Raw genomic sequence first — 25049 nt, forward strand, 5'->3', positions numbered from 1 at the left:
CAGTATCAGTAAGAAACTAAGGTCCCTCATGAAATCATCCAAGGCTAACTTCGAAAGAAAAATAGCCAAGGATTCAAAAGATAACCACAAAGCCTTCTTTAGCTATGTTAAGAATCTAAGTGGCAACTCGCAGATATGCACTGAACTAGTGCAAAATAGCACAAAATATACTGAACCTACTGATATTGCCAACATCCTGGCAGATAGAGTCAGTGCAAATGTCACCCCCCTCCTCACCTCCAAAAGGGCCCACAACAATACCGGAAAAGTGTAGTGTCCAAAAAATCACAGATGCACAGGTGAAAACAGCCCTTTCAAAAGCCAAAAACACAGTGTCAGTGGGACAGATGGTGTCCCAGGCTTCGTCTTACACGAACTACAGAACGAACTAACCCCCCACCTAAACACGCTGTTCAACCTCAGCCTCTCCACAAGCTACATGCCCATAGAATGGCGCACAGCAACGGTTATTCCTCTCCACAAAGGAGGGGCCACAACTGACCCAGGTAACTATTGCCCCATAAACCTGACTAGCCTGGTCTGCAAGGCTATGGAACGCATCATCATGGAACTCATTAACAAAGACATTGGGAACCTCCAAACACTTGACCCGACCCAGTTCGGCTTTGTTAAGGGCAGATCATGCCTACTAAACCTGGTTGACTTCTTCGAGACAGTCAGCAAGGCCATAGATGAGGGAAAGGTGGTTCACACAGCCTACCTCGACCTCACCAAGGATTTCGACACCATTCCCCGCTCGGGTATTACAGAAAAACTCACCAGCCTGAACATAACCCCCTATGTCACGAGATGGGTTGCCAACTGGCTTACAGACAGAACTCACACGGTAAGAATAGTGGGCTGCAGGTCTGACTCTAAACCAGTCACAAGTGGTGTCCCGCAAGGTTCGGTCCTGGGACCCCTACTGTTTGGCATATACTTCTCAGAAGTACAGGCAAACACAGGAGGACTATGGCTAACCAAGTTTGCCAATGACTGCAAACTGGGAGTCATAATTGACTCCCCGGCTGACATGGACATCCTCCAAAAGGGCCTTACTGAAACGGACACCCGGTATCAAAGTCATGGCCTCAAGCCAAATACCAAAAAATGCATAGTCATCTCTTTTGGGAAAAACAAAACACCCACGAATTACCACATAGGTGGCAGTCCCCTTAATACAGAAGAAGTCATAAGAGATCTGGGGACCCAGGTAGACAGTAATCTCTCCTTTGACAATCATATTGCCAAAGTAGTTAGGAAATCCTTCTATGTGGCCCATCTAATTACTAAAGGGTTCGCATCTAGAAATAAAGAGGTTATAGTGCCCCTCTACTCGTCACTCATTAGACCCATCATAGAGTGCAATGCCCCATTTGGGATGTACCTCACAAGACACTTCCAACAGCTGGAAAGACCACAAAAGTACCTCACCAAGAGGATTACTGGCCTCAAACATATGTCCTATGCAGCACGACTGAAAAAACTCCAGCTGTACTCAGTGGCATATCGCTTACTCAGAGTTGATCTCTGCCTGACTTACAAAGCCATGTCCATCTCAGAATTGATGGACATGCTCCACCTAAAGAAATCTAAGTCACTGCGAGCCACGCAGTCTAGTGAGCTAAACCTCGCCACAACAATAAATAGAACATGCTGGAGGGATAGATTTCTGTCACAGAGACTCCTCATGCTTTGGAACAAAATTTCAAAATACATCAGGCAGAGCCCCTCACTAACACTCTTCAAGAGGAACCTTGACAAGTTGATGGGTAACAGAAAATACACCCCTGGGATCACTTCATTGGCTCTGCTTGGCAGAGGATCAGTTAATTAATCAATGGGGCGGCGAAAGCCGACACACTCTGGCTAGGCTTATAAATGCCTTCAGGCAGATAGCCTAGTACCTACCTATGAACCTATCAGTTAGAGTCAAGCCGCAATTTCTTCCATGCAATTGACATTGGATCAGACTTCAGTTTTTGAGAGAGCTGTGTCTTTATACCGGCCAGCTGTTCAGATGTTTGTGATGTGATTCTTGATCTGAAATTGTTTGCCAGAAATGTGATGCTGAAATGTTTATATCCTACGCAGATGCAGTTGTCCACATTTAGGAAACCCAGCACTTTTAATCCAGTTCTTCATCCTTCATTGGATGTTTTTCTTAGAACATGTGAAATTGAGATTATGAATTCTCTGACCAATTTACACAAGAATGTATTTTTTTTAATTTAGTATCCACAGAATATAGAGCATTAAATGAGTTACAACAGATACATTCAATACAGATTAGACTGGCAGACAAGAGTGGAACTATAGTTGTTACAGATATGGATTTTGATTTGTACTGTATGTATGAGATGCTTTCTGATGATTCTACTTGCATAGAGCTTCGTAGGTTTGATGTAGAGAAACTGGTTAAACATGTGCATGTCACACTATGATTTGCTGATGTATAAATCATAAGTGATGAGGTTGTTCAAGTTTCTTGTTGTTGAGCATTCGATAATTCCTGATGTTAAGTTGTCAATCTCGCCTTCATTCTTGCTTGATGGGTTCGGAGCCGATCCCTCGGCTCCGACTCGGCACTTGCTAAGCTCGAGAGTCACTTTTACCAGCTCGAGGCAGCCCCATATCCCATGATGCAAGGCGGTAAGTACCCAGATCTCGTTTGCCGCTTCGCTTATGAGGTCCTCCTTTTACCAGCTCCTGGTAAGTGATTTACTAATTCGCTAATTTAGCCTTTTAACTTAAAACCCTTTATTGTTAGTTTTTATTTAGTTTTAAACATTTTCTGACAGAAATTTGTCTGTCTCTTCTTTTTTTTAGTCAGACTTTTCCCATCCCATCCCTCCCCCTGTTAGGGTGTGTGTGTGTGTTTTTTAGTTATACCTTATATTTAATTTAATTCTTTGACTGGTGTGTGTGTCTGTGTTTGCACCATGTCAAAAGAAAGGGTCTCAGGCTTTAAGAAGTGTGACTCGTGCTGTCAGAAAATGTCTCTGACAGACGGTCACACTTCTTGCCTGTACTGCCTGGGGCCTCTTCACCTGCAGGACTCCTGTGCTATTTGTCATTCTTTCAGCCAGAGAGTCCTGCAGGAAAGAAGGAATAAGTTGATACTGAGGGGCCTTCTTAAGCCGGAGGGCTCTCCGGCTAAGTCGGCTCCATCCAAGACTACCAAGTCTTCCAAGGCCCAGGCTTCTGTGTCAAAGCCTGCGGCCTCGGCTCCAACTCGTTCTGAGTCGAGATCGGCTCCGGCTGGAGCCGATTCTGGCTTAACTAAGCCTTCGGCACTGATGGCTATCGGTGCCGAATCTGCATCGACCACTTCGGTGTCGGCTCCGATCGGTTCCGACCACCATGTGGCTCAGGCATCGGTGTTGGCTCCGACACCGTTACTCTTGTGGCTGTATCGGCTCCGGCTGGAGCCGATGCATCGAGGTTACCTGTTGGCTCCGATAAGTTGTCGGCTCCGACAGGTTCAATAGCTTCATCGGTTCCGATGGCTCCTTCGAGGAAGAGGTCTAGGTCTCCTTCCTTGGAGCCGATACTTTCGGCTCCGGCTTCACCTCTCCTCTCAGAACGGAGCCATCGGAGCCGATCTTCAAGGTCATCCAGGCTTTCTGACCATGACTTAGAGAGAGTGGTCAATAGATTACTTAAGTCACAGGCACTGGCCCAAATGTTACATAGTCCGTCTCAACAGACGACTATTGGTCCACACCCCGTTGCAGTTCCTCCTTCAACTCTACCCCAGAGCTTGGAGTTGGAGTCTTCGGGAATGGTTACTGCTACGGCTGAGGGACGGATACCCCCTTCTGTTCCTTCAGCCTCTACTCTTATCTCCTCTTCGAGACCTTCCTTAGAGGGATTCGGTGGCGGGCTTCCATGGTCTCCTCCGAGGGGGTGAGTGGCATCGGACCCTTGTCCGAACCTGCTCTTCCCCTTGGAGCCTCGGCCTTGGTGAGCTCGGCTCCGACATCTGCCTCGGAGACTTCCCTTTCGGTGGTCCCTGGAGTTCCTAGCTCTTGAGCGGGTTCTCTCGGACCTGCCTGGGAGGGAGCATTCGAGGTGATGAAGAGTGTGCTGGCCACTGGTATCAGCCAGCAGTCTGTTCCCTTAGCTCCTCCCTCTATAGTGCCTGTTGACATCTCTGCCACTTCTCTTGCTACAGGACCCAGAGATCCTCCGCCTCAGGTTTCCCCATTGGGAATTTCCCCTCTTCGAGGATTCTCCTGATGTTTGGAGATCCTCCTAGGAAGAGGACTTGTAAGAGGAAACACGTAGACTCCCCGAGTCTATCACTTCAGATACTGACTTTGATGAGTCAGAGGGATCCCCAAGATCCCCTCTGAGGATGTCTCCTTCTCAGACATCCTAGAACTCCTTAGACAGAGGGAAACTGGCCCACCAATAATCCCTCTGAGGATGAGTCAGTATACCTAGAGGCGTTTGGATCTCGGCCCTCCACCTCCTGGGTGTCTCCGCCTTTCGACCCCCTGATGCAGGTTATTGCCCGAAAGGCGTGGGCTGCTCCTGACTCTGTAGAGCCAGTCCCTAGGAGGCCTTCAAAATTTATCACTGCCCCGTGTGACAAGCAATTCCTCGCTAAGGGTGTCCCCGCTGATGCCATGGTGGTGGCTGCTGCCACCAAGAAGGAACTTGCAGATCCTTCCGTACCCGTCCATCCTCCTAATAAGGACTCTAGGACCATGGATAGATGCAGTGGCGGATGTTTTCCTCAGCGACCTTTGCTATGCGTTCGCTGAATTACCTATGTCACTTCACCAGACTCCAAAGGGATATCCTTAAGGAGCTAGATGATGTTGTTCAGGATCCTACAGCTGCAGGAGCTCAGGAAAAAATTGCTTCGCAGCTAGGAACCCTTAATTCCATTGCAAACTCCTCCATGCGGCTAATATCATATGCTGCTGATGGAGCGAGTAGAGCCGCAGGTACAGGTGTGGCTCTTAGACGCCAAGCCTGGATGCGGCTATGTGACTTTGCAGATCCCTTTAAGGCGTCCTTCACAAATTCTCCCTTTGATGGGTCAGCTTTGTTTGGCCCTCAGGTGAAGGAAACTTTGACCAGGTGTGAGCAGGACGGCAAGACTCTTTCTGCCGTAGGAGTCCGTTTTTCCACCCCTTCTAGACCTTACCCCAAAGGACAGAAAGGTGGCAAAATGTGGTTCCATAAATCCCAAGGAGTCACGCCCGGATTCACGTGGTCAGTTTACCCCTAGAGGCAGAGGGGTAACAACAACAGGCGCTCTAGAGGCAGAGGGGTCCACAAAACCAGTGAAACAGAGAGCCTCTCTCTGACAAGCCCTTTCAGCATCCCTGAGATGTTGCCCGGCTGTCCCTCCTTGGAGGCAGTCGGGGGAAGATTATCACTGTACCCAGAAGCCTGGCATTCCCTCACTCAAGACAGATGGGTACAGTCGATCATATCCAAGGGTTACATAATTCCTTTCGAGGAAAGTCCTTTCCCCTCAAATTCCCTTCCAGATGTACCACCAGGGAAATTGCAGAGTTAGAAGTCTCAAAACTACTGCAAAAAAGAGCCATTCAGCCAGTTACAACAGACCATTCAGAGCCCGGAATCTACTCAAGGTTCTTTTTGGTCCCCAAAAAAACGGGAGACTGGAGACCAATACTGGATCTCAGCAGACTCAACAAGTCTGTGAGGAAGACAAAATTCCGAATGGTCACTCTTCAGTCAATTCTGCCCTTCTTACAGAAGGACAACTGGATGTGCTCAATAGATCTTCAGGATGCGTACTATCACATCAAAATTCACAGACGCTCCAGGAGATTTCTCCGCTTTCGGCCGGGGTCCAGTCATTTCCAGTTCAGAGCCCTGCCCTTTGGTCTCACTACAGCCCCCAGAGTGTTCACCAAATGCATGGCAGTGGTCACGGCTCACCTGAGACGTCAAGGATTCCAGGTGTTTCCGTATCTCGACGACTGGCTCCTGTCAGCCACCACCAGGCATCAGCTTATTCAAGCCAGGGATTACACAATAAATCTTTGTTCTCATTTGGGCATCTCGATCAACTTCGAAATGTCATCCTTATCGCCCTGCCAGTCTATTACTTTCATAGGCGCAAACTTAAACACTGTTAGGATGTCAGCTACCCTTACAGATCAAAGAGTTTCAGACATTCAGAGTCATGTCAGGATCATTCTAGCCAACAAGAAAGTACAGGCCAGAATGGTTCTAAAGGTATTAGGCCTCATGGCTGCGGCCATTACACTTCTTCCCTGGCTCGCTTCTACATGCACCTTCTTCAGTGGATGCTGTTCACACAGTGGTCGTACCAACAACTTCCAATCGTCACCAGATTCTGGTGACACAGACTTGCAAAGATCATCTTGCTTGGTGGATCACATCTCCTCAGGTTCACCAAGGCAGACACTTTGTACCCCCATCCCGATAGCCACTGTCACCACGGATGCCTCCCTGATCGGGTGGGGGTCATTATCAGGGCAGGATGGTTCATGGGGCGTGGCAGCCGTTCGAGTACCATCTGCACATAAATGTCCTGGAGATGAGAGCAGTGCATTTAACGTTGCAAGCCCTCAGCGACTTTCTTCCCGTAGGGACAATTGCAGTCCACACAGACAACATGTCTGTAGTTTGGTATATCAACAAACAGGGCGGAACCAAGTCCTACCCCTTGTGTCGAAGCGCTCAGACTATGGCAATGGGCGATCTCCTCTCATCGGTTTCTGGTAGCAACGCATATCCCTGGGAAAACCAACATTGTAGCGGACAGATTGAGCAGAGCTATTCTCATGCCTCACGAGTGGTCTCTCAAGCAATCTATAGCGGAAGAGATATTTCTGGAATGGGGTCGTCCATGTTGCGATCTTTTTGCTACTCCCCAAAACAGCAAATGCCCAGACTTCTTCTGTCTCTTCCCTCTACCAGGCCACCCCCCCAGAGACGCTCTGACCCAGGATTGGCCCCAGGGACTTCTTTATGCCTTCCCTCCATTTCCTCTGATCCCTCAAGTTATCCAGAAAGCTACCGTTTGAGAGCCAAATTGATTCTCATTGCCCCTTACTGGCCTCGACAAGTTTGGTTCCGTTCCTCCATCGTCACCTTTTGGTGCAGCCGTGGCATCTGGACCCAGTGCCAGATCTTCTGATTCACCAATCCGGTCAGCTGCACCGGTCTATCCCTTCTCTCAACCTCACAGCTTGGTTGCTCCACTTCCTTCCTTAGCCAGGCTTCCTTTGATCTCTAACTCAGTTAGAGACATCATAGTAGCTTCTTTAAAATCCTCTACCAGGAGGATTTATACAAGCAAATGGAAACGTTTCTCTTATTGGGCTAAGGCCAAGAATATTGATCCTTTCACTGCCCCTGTTCAGGCAGTCCTGGACTTCTTAGCAGAGATTTTTCATGCAGGCTACTCTTCTTCCACAGTCAGAGTTCAATTGGCTGCTATCTCCAACTTTCATGTCGGGTGCAGATCATAATATTATGTCCCATAGGCTCTGCAGGGCCTTCTTGAAAGGAATTTTCCTACTAAAGCCTCCAATCAGGAATCCTCCTCCTCAGTGGGATCTAAATTTAGTGCTGACAGCCTTGATTCTTCCCCTTGAGCCAGCTGTTTCTTGTTCCCTGAAATTTCTTTCTTGGAAAACTTTATTCCTAGTGGCTATTACATCGGCTAGGAGGGTGTCTGAACTTCATGCTCTATCGGTTCGACCCCTATTTGGTTTTCACAAAGACAGAGTATCTTTGAGAACTAATCCGACCTTTTGCCTAAGGTCGCTTCAAAGACAAATTTGAATCAATCCATTGATCTCCTGTATTTTTCCCAAACTATTCAGACAGAGCCGAACAAAAACTACATTGTCTTGATGTCCACCGTCAACTCAGATATTATTTGGACAGAACAAAAAAATTTAGGAAATCTGATCAACTTTTTGTTTCCTATGCGGATAATAAGAAAGGCCTTCCTGTTTCTAAAGTGACTTTGTCCAGATGGCTTTCTTCGGTCATCTCTGAAATTTATCTGCTCAGGGGAAAACAGCTGTGCTCAAAACCTAAAGCACATTCAACTAGGAGCTTAGCTACTTCTACAGCCTTTCAAGCTAGACTTCCTTTAGACACTATTTGTGCAGCGGCCACTTGGGCCACTCCTCACACTTTTGTTTCCCATTACAAATTGGATTTGGCCTCCAGGGACAGAGCCAATTTTGGCTCTACAGTCCTCAAGAGTCTGTTCCATTGAGCCACCCAGGATAGAGGTGCTAGGGACGCGGTCCCATCAAGCAAGAATGAAGGCGAGATTGACAACTTAACATTAAGAAGTTATGTACCTACCATAACGTTCCATGTTAGTTGTCTTCTCCCGCCTTCTTTCTTGCGACCCTCCCTCCTTCCCCCAGGCCTGGACAGACCTTATTATAAGAAATTATTATGCTGAAGACCATTCAGACCTGGTCCTTCTTCCATCCTGTAAGTTTTCTTTCTTCCTTTGGAAGTGTTTTATGCTTGGTGCTATTGCCCTTTGTCGTCAAACGAGATCTGGGTACTTACCGCCTTGCATCATGGGATATGGGGCTGCCTCGAGCTGGTAAAAGTGACTCTCGAGCTTAGCAAGTGCCGAGTCGGAGCCGAGGGATCGGCTCCGAACCCATCAAGCAAGAAAGAAGGCGAGAGAAGACAACTAACATGGAACGTTATGGTAGGTACATAACTTCTTATTATATATGGCCTTCCAAAGATACATAAAAATCCTGATATTCCTCCTTTTAGACCTATTGTTTCCAGTTTCATTTGGGTGGCCGAGCCCCTATCAGTGTTTATAGAGAAAAAGCTAAGGCCATTGCTTGACACGGTACCATCTGTCCTGAAGGATGCTAAACAGTTTGAGTTCAAGGAACTGGAGATATTTCTGAATGTTATTTTGTCATCTTGGACATTTGTTCTCTTTTTACAGTAATACCTAATGACTCTGGCATTCAAGTATGTTAGACTGTTTTTGTCTAACAATAGGGCTTTTTCAAAGAATTTGATTGAGCCAGTATGTTCACTTCTTGAGTTAGTTTTTACAGAGCAATATTTTCATGTTTAATGATGACTATTACTTACAGATACTCAGAGTGGCTACGGGTACTGTCTGTGCCAGCAGTTATGTTAAAACTGTGTTAATATACAGGGAGACTAGTAAGGTGCTACAGAACAGTCAGTATGTTGAATATATAAGGTTTTATAAACATTTTGTAGATGTGTTTTTGCTGTGGGCAGGTCCTTTTTTATTTGCTTTATAAGATGTTATATGTTATATTGAAGAAACAACCACTTTTTTTAAGTCTACAGCACAGTTTTCACGAAGTACAATTAATTTTTTAGATGTGACTATTACTAAGCTATCAGATGGTTTTGTTAGAACCAATGTATGTACCAAATCTTGCAAGAAGAGTAGCCTGTTACATCATACTAGTATGCATCCAAACTATATTTATAAGAATGTACTTAAAAGGCAGTTTACTAGCTTGAACAATGATGAGCTACATCTACAGAAACGTTTTCCAGTGTTGACTAATGAATTTGTTCATAGGGGTTATTCAACCAATGAAATTGGCTCTACTTTAATAGAGGTCTATCAAGAGAGAAAGGTTAGGACTAAACCATATTTTAATACTATTAGTAGATTGTATGATGCATCTATAGACTTGGCTGGACCTACCAATAATGTTGTTTCAACTATTCTAATCAATGGTTCATTCAATAGTGGTTATTTAACATTTAATGTTGTTGTAGATGATATGACCAATGATTTTGTTAATAGAGCGCTTTTAACCAATGGTATTGATTCTATTGTAAGAGAGGTTCATCAAGAGAGAAGAGGTGGAGTTACCATCATTGTAATACCACAAGTGGATTGGCTGATGCTTGTACTGGATTGGCTAGATCCAATAGGAATGTAACTCGAGAACCCTTTACCTATTCTTGTGATGTTTCACTTGTCAGTAACATCATTAAGAAAAATTGGTCTATATTGCAAACAGATGATAAAATATGAGGTCTTGTTGGAGAAAGACCCAGCTTTTGTTTTAAAAATAGTAAATCCCTTAAGCAGCGCTTGTGTTATAAATGGAATGAGGCTACTAGAAGGACGTTTATATGGATAGGCACTTTTCCATGCTGATCTTACATTTCTTGCAAGTATATTTCAAAACAGAATTATTTTATTCACCCAGGTACAAATATGCAGTATACCCTTGATTTTGCGAATTGTAGGAGTACTGATTTGATTTACTTTGCATTTTGTGTTGAATGTTTGTGCTTCTATATAGGGAAGATGAACAAATCTTTAAGGGAACAGATAACTGAACATTTGAGTGATATAAGGAAGACTAAGTTAACTAATGCCCTTGCTAAACATGTTAGTGTCCATGGATCAACACATATTTTTAGGTTTTTGGTGTTATATCTCCTGCATAAAGATGCAAGGGGAGGTGATTTTAGTAACATTACTGAGAAAGCAAAAGTAAAATACATTATTAAATTACAAGCTGATAAATGCTTTGTCTTGAATGACATGGTCCCTTTAAATCTTGTACTTAAATCATGTGATTTGTTTTATTGGATGCTTTTATTAACTGGTTCTAATGGTTGGTTGCTATATAAATGTTTGATTTTGTGCATTTTGGTCTGATGAAGTGCCTTTAATCTGGACGTGAAAGCAGTTACCATGTGTTTGTACATATATTAAAGTGGATTTTATTATTTTGAGCTGTGCTGGCTGGTCTTGTTTTTTTTATCTTCAGAGTCTTGTTTTTATGACAGACCTGCCTTTATTCACATTGCTGCTATTTTATCTGCTGTTCCTCATCTCAAAAGCACAAATGCAGCAATGTACTGAGCTGATTATGAATGATGTTACCTACATTGAGGCAGAAAATATAGTGAACCTACGGCTAATAAGGTCAATGTAACTTTACTCCACTGTCCCCCATGTCTGTCCCTCAGGATATACCTGACACTAGCTTGACTGCAGCTATCACAGAAGACAAAGTCCTAAAAATGGTAACAAAATCTAAAAATACTGCATTGTGATGGGTCTTGGCAATACCCTTGGATGCATTTTAAATAGCATGAAGAAAGATTTAGCTACCCCCCCCCCCAACAACACTGATCAACCGCAGCTTTCATACAGATTTTGTACTCAGCGAATGGAGAACAGCTGCAGTCATTTCTGTGCATAAGGGAAGACCTTCCACAGACCCACGCAATTGCAAAAACATAAGTCTGTCCAGCCTCATATGGAAAGTCATGGAAAGACTTATCATGGAACTAATCAGTAAGGACATGGATCCATCTCGGTCTGTATTTGTCAAAGGCAGGTCATGCTCAGTCGACCTGGTAGACTTTTTTGAAAAGGTCACTAGAGGAAAGGATGTCACATACCGCATACTTCATTCTGACTAAAGCTTTTGACATAATCCCACATTCAGGCATAGCAGAAAAGTTTTCTTATATAGCCAGAATATGCTGCAAGGACTGCAGTGTGAGACTGATTCTTTGAGCCCTTGGTGATGTCTTATTTCTCAGAGTATCAGGCTAATGACTGGTGTCCACCTGCAGCTAGACTTAAAAAGTATATTTATTTCTTTCAGAACTAGTAATTTTATTCATAACTACCTCATACAACAATCCTTTGTTTTTAATTCTGGGGCGGACACTTTATACAGTTGTAAAATGCATGGCCTTCAGCTTTCAGGTTATGTGTAGTATCAGCATACATTGCTAATTGATAGCTGGAAGTCTTTTGTTATTTGTTCCTAACACTGCAGGACTTTATCAAACATTAGGAACAATGTGATGTTCATCGTGTTTCACTGCTGCAGTCATTACACTTGGGTTATCCTGCCATCAGGCGGTCCCGCAGTCAGCCAGAGTTCCAAAGTCTTGGTCCAGCGTCGGTTGCTTCTTCCCTGACATCAGTGCGCCAGAGGTATATAAGATGAAGCCGACACCATTTTCTCCAGTCTTTCTTGCCGCGCGATGCCCGAAGCAAAAGCAGTTCGCAAGTGCCGGTCAGCCGACTCCTGAGATTTTCAGTTCGAATTTCATAACCGAAGTCTTCAATAAAGCTAAGTACCCCATTGGGGAAACTTTTTCTTGCCTCAGACCGATGTCAGTAATCGTTTAATAATTGTATTTCTTGTGGGAAGCAAATTACCTCATAAGGATTTTCATTCTTACTGTATTCCATGCCTAGGCCCAGACCACGACGTCACTATTTGTCAGTTTTGTGCTAGATTTAACAAACACACTATTAAACGTCGGTTTGATTTTGCTCGCCATTACTTTGGCCGAAGGTTCAATTATACCATGCCGTCGGAGCAACCGACGACCAGAATACACAAAAAATGCAAAGGCAAGGATAAGGACAGGCATCCGAGGCCCAAAACTGACGATGAAGCCTCTTCTAGGCCAGTCGCCGGTTCTCATTGAGGCGCTTTCACAGCCCCTGACACCCGCTACCTCAGAGCCACAGGCCGCCTCCAACTCCCACGTGGAGATGTCCAGGCCTCTGGAAACTCAAGGTACTGGGTCTACGGAAACTAACCCCTCAGATGGGTCCGGAGCCGCTGAGCAGGCATTGGCTTCTGAGGGTGTTTTCAGACCTTCACAACTCACCATTAAATCTACAGCCAAGTCTAAAACTCCATTAAAGACAAAGAAGCAAGTACAGCATTCACCTGGACAGGCCTCCATGCCTAAAAACAGATGCTTAAAATGGCCAAAGACTTAATTACTCTGATCAGGGGTTCCCATTCCCCTCCAGATAAAAGGCCTAGGCAGGATACAGACTATGATTCCTCTGACCAGGTTTCCATTTCTTCTGATTCCTCTTCAGACCAGGGATACTCTTTGCCCCCCTATGAGGACTCTGAATCTGAAGAATCAATTCCTTCAGCCTCTCCTCCTGAGGATTACTCTTTTGGGGAAACTTTACATACCATGAGGGAGCATTTCCATTGGGAGGGCCAGGATTACTCAGAATCCAAGAAAAGGCTCAGAGACTTTCTTTTATTGCCTCAGCACAGGCCCCTTGCTATTCCGCCAGTGTTAGATATTGTGGATGATGTGTTCTCTAAATCTAGTTTAAATCCTGATTCTTTACCCCCTGCTCCAATCAAGCCAGACAGGTACTACAGAGTCCCTGATTCTCACAAATTTCTTTATAAAAACCCTGTTGCTGACCTAGAAACTATTACCCAGGGTCCCAAAGGGGTAAAGGCTTCCACAGCTAAAAATCCAGTTCCCTCTGACAGGGATTCTAGAGCATTACACAGATGGGGGAAGAAAGTTTACACTTCTGCAACTTTAGCAGTGAGGGCTTTAAATTGCCAGTTTCACATGCTTAAATACCAACAATATTTAATGTCTCTGTTAAAACAGAAAATGCTTACAAGTTCAGAACATCCTGATAATAAGGAAATGCAGGATTTATTGCATGCAGCTGAACAAGTGGGAAAACATACTCTGCAATGTGGTTTTGTTTCGTTAGAGGCTTCTTGTAGAGCAGCATTTACAGGATCTGTGATACGAAGGCATGCTTGGTTAAAAGAACAAGTTTTACCTGATCATGTTAAGGCTAAATTACTGGATATTTTATTTGGTGTTAAGGCAGAAGAGGTATTAAAGAAAATGGAGGATAAGGCAAAATCTATGCAAACAGTGAAGGATTTCTTACAGGCACAGCCACCTCGATTTAGCAGAAATTGGCCCTCCAAAAATTGGTCCTTTCCAGTGTCATACAGACCACAGAGAGGCAGATACAGATGCCCAAGAGGCAGATCTCAGCCCCAAGGCTCTTACAGACCACGACAGTGGGGTGCTTCAACCCCAAAAGGAGGGGAAGACAAGTCATAACCTTATAGGAAACAGTCCCAATGACTTCCCACTTCAAATGCCAAGCACTTACCTTTTGGAAGCTCCCTTAGGGGGAAAACTAGCACTTTTTCACAAAATTGGCATACAATCACCCACGACAAATGGGTTCTGAATATTGTTTCTCAAGGTTACAGGTTCCACTTTCACACTCTACCAAGGCTAAAAGGAATGCCAGACCTGCCAAAAAAATCAATGGGCAGAGGCACAAGAACAAATTACAGCCCTCATGGACATGAGAGCTATTCAAAAAGTGCCACAACAGGAACAAGGACAAGGATTTTACTCAAGACTTTTCCTGGTCCCCAGAAAGGACAAAGCCTGGAGACCCATACTGGACCTTTCTACTCTAAATACTTAGCTGGATGTTCCAAAATTTAAAATGTTGACTCTTCAGCAGCTTCTTCCCATGCTGGGCAAGAAGGCTTGGCTTGTTACTTTGGACCTCAAAGAGGCATACCTGCATGTCCCTATCAGAAAAAATTGCAGAAGATACCTTAGATTCATAGCTGGTTCAATGCATTACCAATTCTCTGCACTGCCCTTTGGCTTATCTACTGCGCCCAGAGTCTTCACAAAATGCCTGGCACCAGTAATTGCATTTTGCAGACAAAAAGAAATTCAAATATACCCATACTTGGACGACTGCCTTATTCAAGCAGAGAGCAAGGGCATTCTTCTAAAGCATCTGGCGTTTGTAAAAAGATTGCTAATTTGCCTAGGGTACACAGTAAATGAAAAGAAGTCAAAACTAGTGCCCTCACAAGAGATAATATTCCTGGGTGCCAGCTTAAATACAACAGCCCAGATGGCTTATCTCACGCCAGACAAGCAAAGGCAACTGACTCAGTACTTTCAATTGATGGCAACAAAAACCCAACTCCCTGCAAGAAAAATTCTGTAGGTCTTGGGGTTCATGGCATCCTGCATACTACTAATACCGTATGCCAGACTGCATATGAGGAAATTACAATGGTACCTAAAAAGTGTTTGGACTCAACACTGTCACAGTTTGGAAGCAGTAATTCCACTTATTCCCTGCCTACAACAGGAGTTTCGATGGTGGGCACAGGCATGTCACCTCAACAAGGGACAGCCTTTCACTCTACCCACAGCCAGGCAGACACTAACAACAGATGCTTCAGATTACGCCTGGGGAGCACACATGGCAGGAAGATGTATTCAGGGCAAGTGGGCCGCAGACCAAATGTATCTTCACATCAATCAAAAAGAGATGCTAGCTGTACAAAATGCCCTAACAGCTTTCAAGGACCTTCTGCATCCAGGACAACTATTACTAAAGACAGACAACACCACAGTTATGTGGTACATAAACAAGCAAGGGGGCACTCATTCTTATCCCCTCTGCAGGCAAGCCATGACCATGTGGAACACAGCTCTAACCTATAAAGTTCACCTGCAAGCACAATTCCTGCCAGGAAAGAAAAATACTCTGGCAGACGACTTAAGCAGAAACATCATGGATCCTCACGAGTGGAAACTAAATCCACAAGTATTCAGCATGATAACACAAAAATGGGGGAGCCCAGACATAGATCTTTTTGCCTCCCCAGTGAATTACGAACTACAGAATTTCTGCACAAGGACTTACCACACACAAGCATGGAAAGTGGATGCTCTCTTGTTCAGCTGGAAAAGCCTAAAAGTTTATGCCTTCCCATCACTGCCTCTCCTTTCAAAGGTACTCCTAAAAGCCAGACAAGAAAAGCCAAAAATGATCCTGATTGCCCCAGACTGGCCATGCCAGCACTGGTACCCAATCTTAAAGAACTTAGCTCAAGGCCCACCATGGATTTTACCTCAAATTCCGCATCTTCTGACTCAACAAAACAATCAGATCCTGCACAGCCAGCTCAAAACCTTAAACCTGGCTGCATGGCAGATTCCGTAGTCATGCAGACAACACCTCTCTCTAAAGCTGTTATGGATGTCATTTTGGAGGCCAGGAGGCCTAGCACCAGGAAATCTTATTCAGAAAAGTGGAAGAAATTCTGTGCCTGGAACCAGGCTCAAAGCTTTGACCCTCTTGTCCCAAATATTCCTCAGCTAGTACAATACTTAACTGAGATGCTGGACAAAGGCCTATTCTTTTCATCCATTAAGATCCACGCCTCTGCCATCTCAGCTCATTACAACACAGATCCTCCTATTTTCTCTCATCCATTGCTAAAACAGTACCTCAGAGGGGCTAAAAACATAAGACCTCCCCGGAGAGCACCAACACCTACTTGAGACCTCAATTTTGTCTTAGAAAAACTAACTTTACCTCCTTTTGAGCCAGCCAGTTCAGCAGAATTAAAATATGTGTCATGGAAAACTGCTCTGCTTCTGGCAATAACCTCAGCATGAAGAGTCTCAGAGTTACAGGCATTAATGGCAGTGGAGCCTTTCATCATTTTTCACCAAGACAGGGTTTCTTTAAGAACAAACCCTTCATTTATGCCTAAGGTGGTCTCCAGTGTGACTCTTAACCAAACTATTCATTTGCCAACTTTTTATCCAAATCCCCAGAATAAAGGAGAGAGACTTCTGCATTCATTGGACATACACCGACATCTACGTTTCTACTTGGACAAAACAAAAGCTTTCAGGAAAACTGAGCAATTGTTTGTAGCATATGCTGCAGGATCACAGGAGAAGGTTATTTCAAAGCAGACCATTTCAAAGTGGATAGGACACTGTATCTGTTTCTGCTACACACAGCATGGGAAAACTGTACCTAGCAACATTAGGCCACATTCCACCAGGACAACAGCCACTTCAACTGCCTACCTTAGAGGAGTACCTACCAAAGATATCCTGGAAGCTGCAACTTGGAGTTCAGTGCACACCTTTACCAAACATTATCACTTGCCTCTTTATTCTAAATCCAGAGCTGGCTTTGCCACTGCAGTGCTGCAGGGCCTCATGGCCACCCCAAATCCTCTATAGAACTAGCCACCCTACCTTAGCTTTGGGATTCAACCCAAGTGTAATGACTGCAGCAGTGAAACACGATGAACATAGTACAGTTTTGTAGCTACCATAAATGTAGATGTTCGAGTGTATTCACAGCTGCAGTTCAGGTTACCCTCCCTCCATCCCCTCTTTCTTAGCTGGTACTTATCTATACCTTTCTACTCTATACTACCTATGTGGTGTATTTGCTGGTAACTGAAGGTTTTGGTTTTACTTTTTATGTATGTTTTATTAGCAACATGTATTGCCTACCTATTTGGGGGCACCTGACATCTGGGGCAAGAAAAACTGAAGAAAATGGTGTCGGCTGCATCTTATACCCCTGTCGCACCGACGTCAGGGAAGAAGCGACACTAACTGACGCCGGACCAAGACTTTGGAACTATGGCTGACGGCAGGATAACCCAAGTGTAATGACTGCAGCAGTGAATACACTCGAACATCTACATTTATGGTAGGTACAAAACTGTACTTTTGCCTTCTCCAGGTTATCTCTGTACTACACCCTGCAATATTTTCTCTTTGTGTTTTTTTACATCTTGCTTTCTCTCAAATTTCAACTTTCTCATTTTATTTCATGAGAGCAAATGTTTCACTGAACAATGAATACATGCATGGAGTCTTAGTGTTTTTAACACTCTTGGACCAAGTTCTCGAACTAAGGATACAATTGCCTTAAAAAGTAGCAAATTCTGTAACTCTTGGATGTTAAGTTATCTATCTCGCCTTCATTCTTGCTGGTTGGTTCGGAGCCGATTCTCGGCTCCGACTCGGCCATCTTCAAAAGCTCAAGAGCTGCTTACTGGCTCGAGGCCCCCCTATATCCCATGATGCCTGGTGCTAGATACCCAGATCTTGTTTGCCGCTTCTGCTGCAAGGTTGCTTTTGCTGGCTCAGGTCATATTTTTCTATTTTATTGTTAGCTTTTATAAAAATGTTTGTATTATAGTTATAGTAGTTATAGTTATAGTAGTTCTACTGGTCTAGTTAGCTATTTGTAATTTAGTCTCCTTTCCCTCGGAAACTAGTTTTTGTTAGAGAGTTTCCCCCTCCCCCCTCCCCCTTTTGTTTCTTCAAGGTAGCCGTTTTTAGTTAGAGGCTAATCCTTGTTCTTTAATATAGTAGTTTTATTAGAAATTGTTATATATCAACAAGTTTAGTTACTATTTCTTAGATATATAGAGTGTGTGTGTGCTGTTATGGTGTGGTAACTTGTGTTGAGTGCGTGTGTTTTTTACTAGTTACCTACTTCCCTTCTGTTGCTTTTTCTCTGTGATTGATTTCCTTTTTACAGGAATGTCTAAAGATACGAAAGTATCTGGATTCAAGAAGTGTGATTCATGCTGTCAGAAGATGTCACTGACAGATGGTCACACTTCTTGTGTCTACTGTTTGGGCGCCCTACACCTGCAGGACTCTTGTTCAGTGTGCCATTTATTCCAAGAGTCCTGCAGGAGCGTAGGAATAAGCTAAACCTTAGGGGTCTGCTCAAACCTGAAGGGTCACCGGCTAAGGCCCAGCCAGTGAAACCTTCTAAGCCAACGAAGCTGTCGGCTCCCAGTTCAGAGCCGTTGTTGGGCGTGGCGTCTGGCTGGAACCGAAGTACCTGTATCCCAGTCGGCCCTGACTCTGTTGTCGGAACCGTCAGTGAGCTGAAAACGCTCTAGATCTCCATCCCTAGAGTCGATACGCTTGGCTCCAGGGTCGCCTCTGTTACAGTTGGAGTGAAGTCACCGATCCCACTCTTCTCGGTCTTCTAGACTATCTGACCATGGTTTGGAGAGAGTGGTGAGCAGGCTTCTAAAATCGCAGGCCCTGGCTAAAATGTTATCCAGCCCCCCTCATCAGGGTTCGGCTCCGCCTGTCTCTGCAGTAGTTCCTCCTTTGACTCATCCCTTGAGTTCAGAGCCGGAGCTTGCTGGGGCTCGGATCGTGGAACCGTCGGCACCGATACCTACCCTTTCGGTTCCGTCGTCAGCTCCGATCGCCTCCTTGGTGCCGTCCTTGGAGGGATCTGGGCACTGGGACTCCCTCGTCGGCTCCAAGGGGGCAAGTGGCATCGGACCTTTGTTCGACCCCATTCTCCCTCTCGGAGCTTTGGCGCAGGTGAGTTCGGCTCCTACATCGGCTTCAGAGCCATTTCTCTCTTGGTGCCGGGAAGGATTCCGGTCTCTTCGGAGCCAGAGCCTTCTCCGCTATCGGGAAGGGGCGCCTTCGAGGTCATGAGGAGTGTGCAGGCCTCTGAGTCAGCCCCACGATCAGCCTCATCGGCTCCTCCCCCCATGATGCCTGCGTCTGCTCTGCCCCTCCTCCAGACCCCAAGCATGGGGAACAAGCGCTCCAGGGCACCCCATTGGGTGTATTTTCCTCTTCCGAGGCCTCCCCTGATCATTCAGAGGAGCCCCCTCGAAAGAGGAAATGCAAGAGGAAGCATGTTGACTCCCCTGAGTCTGTCACTTTAGATACCGACTTAGAGGATTCAGAAGGGTCCCCGAGACCCCCCTCTGAGGACGTCTCTTTCTCAGACATCCTTGAGATACTTAGGCAGAGGGGGAACTGGACTACCCTTAACCCTTCCGAGGATGAGTTGGTATTCCTGGATGCGTTTGGTTCCCGACCCTCCACCTCCTGGGTGTCTCCGCCTTTCGATCCACTGATGTCTGTGGTGGCTCGGAAGGCGTGGTCAGCCCCAGACACAGTGGAACCAACCCTCCGAAGACCCACAAAATTTATTACTGCACCACAGGACAAGCAATTTCTGATGAAGGGTGTTCCTGTTGATGCCATGGTGGTAGCAGCAGCCACAAAAAAGGAGTTGGCTGAAACTTCTTCATCTGTCCATCCCCCTAATATGGAATCTAGGACGATGGACAGATATGGGAAGCGGATGTTTTCCTCAGCGACCTTCTCCATGAGGTCGCTGAACTACTTGTGCCACTTTACCCGCCTTCAAAGGGATCTCCTTAAAGAACTAGGAGATACCCTTCAAGATCCATCAGCTGCAGGGGCCCAGGCTAAGGTTGCCTCCCAGCTGGTGACTCTTAATTCGGTAGTAAACTCCTCCATGCGGCTCATCTCTTATACAGCTGATGGTGCGAGTAGGGCCACAGGCGTGGCCTTGAAGAGGCATGCTTGGATGCGGTTATTTAACTTTGCGGAACCCTTCAGGGCGTCTTTCACCAACACCCCCTTTGATGGTTCTGCTCTTTTTGGACCACAGGTGAAGGATACCCTTACCAGGTGTGAGCAGGAAGGTAAGACTCTCTCTGCTGTGGGAGTCCGTTTTTCCACTCCTTCAAGTCCGTATCCCAAGGGTCAGAAGAGTGGGAAGATGTGGTTGCGGAAACCCCAGGGAGCCGTGCCTGACACACGTGGAGAGTTCCCCTCCAGGGGCAGAGGAGGGAACAACAATAGATGCCGCCCTCGGGGCAGAGGGGGTCTGCAAAATCAGGGCCAAAGAGAATCTTTCTCCGACAAGCCCTTCCAGCATCCCTGAGGTGCTGCCCGGCTGTCCACCTTTGGAGGCAGTCGGGGGAAGATTATCACTGTACCCAAAAGCCTGGCAAAGTATAACACAACACAAATGGGTACTGTCTATCATATCCGAAGGCTACAAAATCCCCTTCTTTCACACTCCCTACATTCCCAACAAATCCCTTCCAGATGTTCCACCCAATCTAAGGGATCAGGCAGTTTAAGAAATATCAAAACTGCTAAGAAAAAGAGCCATCCAGCCAGTCCCAGCAGACCAGCAAGGATCCAGAACTTACTCAAGGTTCTTTTTGGTGCCAAAAAAGACAGGGGACTGGAGACCCATTCTGGATCTCAGCAGACTAAACAGGTCTGTTCAAAGAACGAAGTTCTGGATGGTCACGCTACAGTCCATTTTACCCTTTCTGGGTCAGGACAATTGGATGTACTCCATAGATCTTCAGGACATGTGCTACCATATCAAAATGGACAGACGCTCCAGAAGATTCCTCTGCTTCCGGCTGGGAGCCAGTCATTATCAGTTCAGAGCTCTCCCCTTTGGTCTCACCACAACCCCCAGGGTGTTCACCAAATGTTTGGCAGTAGTTACCGCTCACCTGAGACAGCAAGGATTCCAGGTGTTTCCATATTTAGACGACTGGCTCCTTACTGCTACCACCAGACATCACCTGCTGCGAGCCAGAGACTACACCATCCAAACTTGCTCCAAACTAGGCATCACAATAAATTTCGAAAAGTCTACATTGTCGCCTTGTCAATCTATTACCTTTATAGGCGCAAACTTAAATACAAAGGACATGTCAGCGAGACTTCCATTAGACAGAGTGCTAGATATTCGCCGACATGTGCAAGTCTTATTAGGATGCAAAAAAATTCAGGCCAGATTCGTCCTAAAAACCTTGGGTCTCATGGCAGCGGCTATCATACTAGTTCCCCTTGCTCGTTTTCATATGAGGATACTTCAGTGGATGCTGTTCACCCAATGGTCTTTCCAGCAACTTCCAATGTCTCACAAGATAATGATCACACAGACATGTAAAAACCAACTTGCTTGGTGGATGGTTTTCCCATCAGTACCCCAGGGCAGACCATTTGCTCTTCCTCCTCCAGTGGCTACGGTGACCACAGATGCCTCCCTGATCGGGTGGAGGGGGGGGCATTTTCAAGGCAGAACAGTCCAAGGCACTTGGCAGCCTCACGAGTACCATCTACATATCAATGTCTTGGAGATGAGGGCCGTGCTTTTGGCGTTGCAAGCTCTTCACAACTCTCTTCCCACCGGGACCATTGCAATTCAAACAGACAATATGTCGGTAGTGTGGTACATCAACAAGCAGGGCGGAACCAGGTCCTACCCCCTATGTCGAGAAGCACTCAGACTCTGGCAGTGGGTGATCTCTTCCCAATGGTTTCTGATAGCAGCGCACATCAATGGGAAGTCCAATGTTAGAGCAGACAGGCTGAGCAGAGCAATTCTCATGCCTCACGAGTGGTCTCTTAATCAGACAGTGGCGGACCAAATCTTCCGCAAATGGGGTCAGCCTTGCTGCGACCTTTTTGCCACCCTCTTCAACAGCAAGTGCAATAATTTCTTCTCTCTCCTCCCTCTTCCCGGACACTCCCCAAGAGATGCTGTAGTTCATGATTGGCCTCAGGGACTTCTTTATGCATTCCATCCGTTTCCCCTGATTCCCAAACTAATACAGAAAGCTACTACATTGGGATGCAAGATGATCCTCATTGCCCCTTACTGGCCTCGACAAATTTGGTTCCCGTTCTTGCATTTATCACCTTCTGGAGCAGCCCTGGACCCTGGACCCAGTTCCAGACCTCCTGATCCATCAATCGGGCGGGCTGCACCAATCCCTTCAATCTCTCCAGCTCACTGCTTGGTTGCTCCACTTCCGACCTTAGCCAGGCTTCCGAACATTTCCCACTCGGTGCGTGAAATCATCTTATCATCGCATAAGTCTACTACTAGAAAGACTTATGCTAGTAAGTGGAAACGTTTCTCTTTCTGGGCAGAGGCTAGGAATATAGATCCCTTTTCAGCCCCTGTGCACCATATTTTGGATTTTTTAGCGGAACTTTTTCATGCTGGATCTTCTTCTGCCACGATTAGAGTTCAGTTAGCTGCAATTTCAAACTTTCATACAGGTCTGTCAGATACGGTTTACTATTGAAATGTCGAATGGCACTACATCGACTGTACTATAGTCGAACACGGAAGTTTGAAAATAGTAATGTCAACGACAAAAAAACAATCTAGGACTGTGTTTTAACATGGGTCGAGGTAGGAGAGATGTTTGTAGTTCTGAGTAATACTGAACACCTACCTCGACCCATGTTAAAACCATTCCTAGATTGTTTTTTTGACATCGACATTACTATTTTCGAACTTCCATGTTCGACTATAGTACAGTCGACGTAGTGCCGTTCGACATTTCAATAGTAAACCGTCAGATACTAGTATTATGTCCCATAAGCTTTGTAAAGCTTTTCTCAAAGGGTCTACTTTACTCAGGCCCCCAGTGAGAGATCCCCCGCCTCCGTGGGATCTAAATTTGATTTTAGCTTCCCTGATACTGCCCCCCCTTTGAACCTGCAGCTTCTTGTTCTCTGAAGTTTTTTTCTTGGAAAACCCTTCTTCTGGTTGCAATTACTTCAACCAGAAGAGTTTCTGAACTTCAGGCTCTTTGTGTTCACCCTCCTTATCTAGTTTTCCACAATGACAGAGTTTCTCTCAGGACTAATCCTTCCTTCTTTCCAAAGGTTTCTTCTGACAATAATTTGAATCAGTCTATTGATCTGCCTGTGTTTTTTCCAAATTATTCCAACAAGGCGGAATACAAATTGCATCAGTTGGATGTTCATAGACAGTTACGTTTTTACTTGCATAGAACTAAGCAAATCAGAAAATCAGACCAGCTGTTCCTGTCTTATGCTGAGGGTAAACAAGGTCTACCTGTGTCGAAAGTAACCTTATCTAGGTGGTTGACATCTATTATTACATTTATATATCAGCTAAGGAATAAAGAGCTTTCTGCTAAATCAAAAGGTCACTCCACTAGAGCTCTAGCTACTTCAGTGGCTTTTCAGGCAAGATTGCCAATGGAAACTATTTATGCAGCAGCTACATGGGCCAGTCCTCATACCTTTATTTCACATTATAAGCTGGACGTGGCCTCCAGGAGCAGAGCTGATTTTGGTTCCACTGTTCTGAAGAGTCTGTTCCGATGAGCCACCCAGAATTGAGGTGCTAGGGACGCTGTCCCAACCAACAAGAATGAAGGCGAGATAGACAACTTAACATTAAGAAGTTATGTACCTACCATAACGTTCCATGTTAGTTGTCTTCTTCTCGCCTTCTTTCTTGCGTCCCACCCTCCATCCCCCTATCCTAGTAGACCGAGAAGAGTTCCTTATGTTTTTTCTCACTGGCTGAGTCTTCTCTGGCTATTCCTTCTGACTAGTAGTCTCTTCAGTAGGATTTATGCATTCTAGGACAGGATTCCTGTATTATTATTATTATTATTATTATTATTATTATTATTATGTCTGCAGTTAGACTTACCAAACGAGATCTGGGTATCTAGCGCCAGGCATCATGGGATATAGGGGGGCCTCGAGCCAGTAAGCAGCTCTCAAACTTTTGAAGATGGCCGAGTCGGAGCCGAGGATCGGCTCGAAACCAACCAGCAAGAAAGAAGGCAAGAAGAAGACAACTAACATGGAACGTTATGGTAGGTACATAACTTCTTATTTTGTTTCAGTGTGAAGTCATGAGTAAGTCGGTAGAGATTTTAACCAGGCTTTTCTTACTTGCTGATCTAAAATTTCTAGAATGAGAAGTTGGTTGAACAACAGCTTTTGAATGATCGGATGAAAGGAGAACTTGAACTGCTTAAGAGAAACAAATTGCTGATACCTGAAGTGGGATCTGAAGATGAACAGAAAGTAGTGGCTGCAGAGAAGCGACCTTATAGTGTGCCACTTGATAATAAGCATCAGGCACTCTCCTTTAGTGTCGCAAATTCTACTGATCTTAGGCCAAACTCCAGAAAGGTAAAGTGTCAAAATTATGTCTAATTTTACTTAATTGTGGTGGTAATTTATGCTGCATTTTCTTTGATTAGTTCAAGGCAATTGATAATAGGAGTATGGTGAATGTCTCTACCTTTCACTGGGGAAGTCATGACTTTGCTGCATGGCAGGCTAGTCAGTAAAATTATGTAGTTCAAGGATAGGCTGCACAACAGTGAATTAGGATGAACAAGGATTTCTCAGTACTATAGAGGTTGTTTCCCTTAGGAGGAGTCCATTAACAATGAAATGCTTACAATTGATAACCAGCTGCAGTATGAAATGAAGCAGTGGAGTTCCAAAAAGAAAAAGTGTCCCACCATGCTGTTTTTTCTTTTCACTGAAAGACAGCCATCATATTCATGAGACGTACCTAAGAATGACTGTATTATTAACTTTAGCTTTCGCTTCTGAAAGAGTCACTGTATCAGTAAATCTTAGCATTTGAGTTTATTATCAGAGAATACATTTTTCATTAGCTCTTATTTTACCTGCAGAGGCCAGTACAGATCATACAACATTATAGGTACTAATGCCCAGTCAGTTGAAGATCCCATATGTAAATA

At 45.1% G+C, this 25049-nt stretch overlaps 1 protein-coding gene across 1 annotated transcript in view; it reads left to right on the plus strand.

Annotated features, from left to right (window-relative positions):
• KIF27 (kinesin family member 27) overlaps positions 1–25049 on the plus strand; it is a 1524306-nt gene that overhangs the window by 497923 nt on the left and 1001334 nt on the right. Inside the window, exon 6 of the mRNA XM_044083686.1 lies at positions 24244–24465. Within this exon, the coding sequence (XP_043939621.1) occupies positions 24244–24465 (222 nt within the window). The remainder of the gene's footprint in view (positions 1–24243; positions 24466–25049) is intronic.

The sequence above is a fragment of the Protopterus annectens genome, chromosome 9.part0 (assembly GCF_019279795.1).
Source record: "Protopterus annectens isolate FY-2018-M chromosome 9.part0, PAN1.0, whole genome shotgun sequence".
Classification (NCBI taxonomy): domain Eukaryota; kingdom Metazoa; phylum Chordata; order Ceratodontiformes; family Protopteridae; genus Protopterus; species Protopterus annectens.